The sequence below is a fragment of the Vigna umbellata genome, chromosome 2 (assembly GCF_029865625.1).
Source record: "Vigna umbellata cultivar VRB3 chromosome 2, Vumbellata_1.0, whole genome shotgun sequence".
NCBI lineage: Eukaryota > Viridiplantae > Streptophyta > Magnoliopsida > Fabales > Fabaceae > Vigna > Vigna umbellata.
Window position 1 is genome coordinate 31,820,549 of NC_142166.1, and position 5,290 is coordinate 31,825,838.

At 37.5% G+C, this 5,290-nt stretch overlaps 1 protein-coding gene across 1 annotated transcript; it reads right to left on the bottom strand.

The window, feature by feature from the left end:
* Positions 1 to 1,512: 1,512 nt before the first annotated feature.
* Positions 1,513 to 5,081, bottom strand: LOC124847447 (calcium-dependent mitochondrial ATP-magnesium/phosphate carrier protein 3-like). Its single transcript, XM_047324939.2, has 4 exons — positions 4,338 to 5,081; positions 2,423 to 3,205; positions 2,195 to 2,285; positions 1,513 to 2,035 (listed from the first exon to the last, which is right to left on the bottom strand). Exons 1-4 carry the CDS (start codon positions 4,699 to 4,701, stop codon positions 1,843 to 1,845), a joined length of 1,431 nt encoding a protein of 476 aa, XP_047180895.1. The 5' UTR covers positions 4,702 to 5,081; the 3' UTR covers positions 1,513 to 1,842.
* Between the last annotated feature and the right edge of the window lie 209 nt (positions 5,082 to 5,290).

Sequence of the window (5,290 nt, forward strand, 5' to 3'; positions counted from 1 at the left end):
AGAGGGAAACGATGAAAACAAGTTGGGAAATGATACTTTAACAACAGGTTTTGACAACATTTTGACACGGGACAGGTGTCAAAATGTTACTGGTTCACGTGGATAATTAATTGAAAATGTTAAATGACGTGGAAAGGGAGTGCAGAAGGGGTTTCAAGTTTGCCGGTTTCAATTTCAGTTTTCAGAATTTAAAATTGGGAGATTCGTAGAGAGAGAAGAGAAGCTTGAGAGAGAGAGAGTCGAACCCTAGATAGAAAGGTCCAACGGAGAGCTGCTGGAGTGCCGCCGGAGTTCCGACGTTCGGTAGGATTACGGAAAACGTTGAACATTGTCGTATTTCTTCCACCCAGCCAGCCAGTTCCGATTGAGGGTCGCCGTAGCTCCGACGTTCGCAGACGAAACAAAGACGGCATCGTCTTCCCTCCGACCCAGCCAACTAAGGGTGCGTTTTGAGTCTTGATTCCTCCCACCCGCTTCCTTCCCTGTTCCGGACCCTTGTGGTGGCCGCCGGAGCATCGCCGGAGTGTCGCCGGACCCTTTCAAGGTATGGTTTAGTGTGGGTTGAAGTTGTGTAGAAGATTTAGTGGTTGATGACATTTTTGGGTGGAAAGTATGAAGTTTTTTTCTAATTTTTTTGACCATTTTACTGGTTTAGTTCTTTTGACACAATTATTATGCCATTTATATACAATTTCATGTCCAAGGAACCATTTTTTGTAAAACTCATGGTGCAGAAACTGCAGTGGTAGCAAAGACAAAATAAGTGAGGACTTCAGGCACAACCAGGTCAACTACATTGCTGGTACAACACTTGCACACTCCAAGCCAACCAAACTTGTAAGTTTTTAATGCTTATTTCTGCAAATAAAAAATTTTATTGTTTCATTGATATGTTAAATAACATTATTTGTATTTTGGACTTTGTTTGATGTAAGTATGATTGTGGAGTTATTGTTTTGAGATTAATGGAATTGTGGGATGTCGCTGAGGAATACCAAAGCAACACAATGCCCACCTACATAACTGTAAGGTATAAAAATTTTCATTTTTTTTGGGAGCTTTCATAAATAAATAACAATATGATTAAATATAATATGGTAGATAGTATTCGTCGATACATAATAAATAGACTCATTTAATAAATTAGTTTAAGTTAAAATGAAGGCATTGTTGGGTATGTAATTTAATTTAAACATTTGATACAAGTCTGAACTGATTCCTATAGTATGAATGATGATAATTTCTGTTGTGTTTCTTCGTCCACACATATTTTATGTACCTTTGATTATTTGGCTCAAACAGCTGTAAATTCTAAATTTCCAGAAGATGAGCTCGACTGAAGAACGCATCGTAGAATATTGTTTTATACAGTATTTCGCATGCTTGTGTTACAAAATGCTTTCAGCCATCAGATGGTGTTTTTTTTTTTCAACCATCTCTAGGCACGAGTTATGGCAAGGTACTTTTCCATCTAAGAATGATATAGCATTAGTTCTCTATCACACGTTCACATAAACAAGAAGAAAAACTTTCTGAGCTTCTGACTACAATATCGTGTTTTAAGGTATCCTCAGAATGAATGATTTTCTAATATAGCTTCTTATCGTCATCATCAGCAATTCATGACTTACAAAAAAAAATATCATCAGTACAATTGCCTCAGCAACACAATACTCAAACCACGAGACATGGTATACGGAGTGAATGAAATTTACCTGCCACGTGAATGTTCACAACCCAAAAGTACGTTGTGCCTAGGGTTAAGCTGAATTCTTGATACTTAAAAACAGACTTTTTTTGTTGCCTGGAAACATATTGTGATGGTACCCGTACATAAAAACTCTAATCCAGATCTAGTTTCTTCTTCATACTTTCATAGACCACATAAGTAATGCTTACAGCCGGCACAACTTTGAGGAGATTCGGAAAGAGTCCCTTGTAGAAACCTATAAAGCCTTCAAGCTGAAAAGTTCTCCGAAACGCATCAAACATCCCCTTGTACGCATCGGAAGTGTTGGAAGGTTGTGCCTGCAGTCTGAGAAATATGGTAATGTAAGATTGTCAATAAAGAACATCCATAAGATAAAAATTAATACCATCTTTAAAGAATGCGATTGATACCATCCTTCACCCCATCAATTCTTTTGGGGATGGAGAACAAAGAAACAGTAATACTGACAAGCGAAAAAAATACCTTGTTCGAATAACCTGCAGTGGATAGACACAAGTAGCTCCAACAGCCCCAGAAATTGTCCCACATCCTAGTTGTACTAGAGGACCAGGTTCTATGAAGGAGAAAAAAGAGTAAAAGGTCTCACTCCAAGGAGAAAAACTTTCAAGAGTTAATCTATGGTAAAAAAAATTGAAGCTGTTTATAAAATCAGCCAATTCAGGAGATTTTGTGGCTGCAGTAATAACATACCACTGTCCTGAAGAATATAACTCTTGGACATATCTTTCAAAGTATCATAAGCAGTGAGATCAATGGCTGCATAGGGAATAATGCCAAGCAGTGATGGAACAAGTCCTCTGTAGAAAGCTCGAGGTCCCTCTTGAACCCATATATTCATTGTAAGGGTTCCCAGCTTTGGAACCTTTCCACCTTCAGAGGGACAAGTCTGTAACCTAGTTTTAATGAGATCCATTGGATAGATAGCAGCCTGTGCAACTGCACCAGCCGTACCACCTGCAAAAAGCCTCCCAGCAGCACCAATATCTGACTTGCTGCCTTGAGCCTCACCAATTAGCTTTTTCAGCATTTCAAAAGCATAAAATTTGATGGCACTTTCTGGAGCTACCTTCACAATATTCAATCCATTACCCCGGAAAAATCCTAACAGACCATCTTGCTTCAATATCTTCGTCACTGCTGGCATGATAGAAGCATGTGCAGTTTGAACTTGTAAAACCACCTTCAGACGATCAAGAGGAGCAGTTGCTGTACGAGAAATGCCTCCTGCTACTCCACCAGCAAGAAAGTATTTGCTCCTGTTCGCATGTTTGCTGATGCCTTCAGGAATGACAGCTTGCTCTCCAATGTCAACAAGGCACACCCTCTCCCAATGATGATAAATATTTTCAATAGTTGCTTCATGAGGGTAAAGTAGAAGAAAATCTCTCCATTCTTCGAAAGTGATAATTCCATTGTTATCCTTATCAACATGGTCCACAAAGCGAGCAAGCTCCTCATCATCCATTTCAATCCCTGGAGCATTGAAGCTGCACAAGCTTATTATAAATGCTATTAGGGAGAAATAGAGAACACTGAAAAAGCTTCCGCAAAAAGGCATAAAGAACATGAAAAAACCATCTTCAAAAACCACTAAAAGTACACATATTAGAGCAGAATATGGCACACCAAAAACCAAGAAAGCACAGAAGTAACAAACACTTTACAGAATCCATCATAAAAAAACTGAACCAGCCTTCCCATATTTCAAGCATCATGCAGATCCAAAGAATGAACCCAAACTAAAAAGTACAAATGACACAATTAAAAAGACACATCTCAAGTCTCTCTAACTCTAACATTCTTTATGCATAATCGTTCTGATTGGCAACAATTGTCCGTAAAAAAAGTAAGCAAACCTCTTTCCAATTACTGAATCAACAAATCTGTTTCCTACTTAAAAACAGGAACCATGATTGATTAACAATTTTTTTTAATAACTTTTTGAAAATAGACTATATGTATTATTTTTATTTATGAGTCATTATTTTATTAGTACGTAAACTACCACTTGTTGTAAAGATGTCAAAATAAGTTATTAAAAACATTTACCTTATAAAAAACAAGTTATCAGCCAGCCAAAACATCAAATGCCAATGTCTTACCTCAACTCTCGTTCGCTGTGTTCCAAATTTGATTTCAAATTACCTTAATTTTGTAAGATAAGTTACAGTAAAATTAAATTTGAATAGTAAAATTTAGTATAAAAACTCAACTAAACAGAAAAGCTACAGCTTCTATGTTTTTGTTCATGTTTGCTTTCATGAACAAGCTTGATTGATTCTAACAAACATAAACTAAACACGTTTAGTTTTTGCAAAATTCTTATTGGACAGCACTAACTCACTGTTTGGGGTTAAAAGTCTGTAAACATTTCCATGAAAAGAAAATAAAAAAAAATACTTTTTTTTAAGTAAAATCAATCAACTATAGTTATCAGCTTTTAATGAAACTTAATAATTATAAAATTTGAATACGTAAATTGAATTCACTTTACCTTTTAGTTTCTATTTTTTAATCCTACACCGAAGAGTAAGTTACCCATTATAAAAAGAAGTTTCATTTGAGGAGCAGAAATGGCTTCGGAAACCTAAATAAATAGCACTACCAGCTTTAAGAAGGGCTTCGTAGAGCTCTTCAGGGATAATGGTGCCATCGTGTTCAACATCAATGGCTTGGAAGATGCGGTAAAGCTCCAACTCCTTGTCGTCCATGTAGCGGCGGAACTCGTGGTACTCCACTCTTCCATCGCTGTTGGCGTCACAAACGTCGCAGAGCTCCCTGGCGTACTTGTACTCCGGCGGAATCTGCAGCGCCGACAAACCGGCCTCTATCTGAGCGACGTCCAGGTAACCGTTGTTGGCGGCGTCGAAGAAATTGAATAGGCTCCTAATACGAACCTCCCTCTCCTCCTTCGTCTCCCCCAACGCCACGAGGAGATGATCCATCGAAACGACACCGTCTCTGCTCATACGACCATTCCAATTCCAGATCTGAGCCTCCGCGGTGGTTGGTCCGAACCGCAGTGTAGCAAATACGGCAAAGGGGAGAAACAAGTCAAAGTTGGTTGAACTGAAACAGTGGAGATCGAGAAACTGCAAGTAGGTGGGACGTTTCTTTATTCCACCATTTTAGTTCAGATATTATTTTACCCTATCTCATATCTCCTCTTTTTTTTTTTTTCGGTGTTTAACACGACGATCGAAAAGGAAAGGAGGAAAAGGGATTTAATTGGATATTCCTCTCTCCAACATTCTGGCGTGCCAAGCTTTTGATTTTGTATAGACTATAGTAGGTGGTCCATAAGTTTTTTCTTTCTTATTTGTTCATTTGAATTTATTTGAGAAACAACGATAGAATAGATTTGAGAGAATTAGTGAATTTAAAGGTACCTATGAGCGAATTTGAAAGTAAACTTGATAAGAATTAGTGTAAAATTTGATTTATGTGATAGATTAGAAAAAATTACTTTCAAATTTATTCTCAATTATCTCCAAATTCATTCAAATAAATAACAAAACAATTTATCTTCAAATTCCCTCAATCACTCTCTCCCAAAAT

Bases quoted from the DNA above. Each gene is read 5' to 3' on its own strand.
- LOC124847447 (XM_047324939.2), bottom strand. From the start codon at position 4,701: ATGAGCAGAGACGGTGTCGTTTCGATGGATCATCTCCTCGTGGCGTTG. The intron at 3,206-4,337 runs GTAGTGCTATTT...TCAATGCTCCAG, and splicing joins CGAAGCCCTTCTTAAAGCTG to GGATTGAAATGGATGATGAG. The intron at 2,286-2,422 runs GTATGTTATTAC...TCTCCTTCATAG, and splicing joins TTATATTCTTCAGGACAGTG to AACCTGGTCCTCTAGTACAA.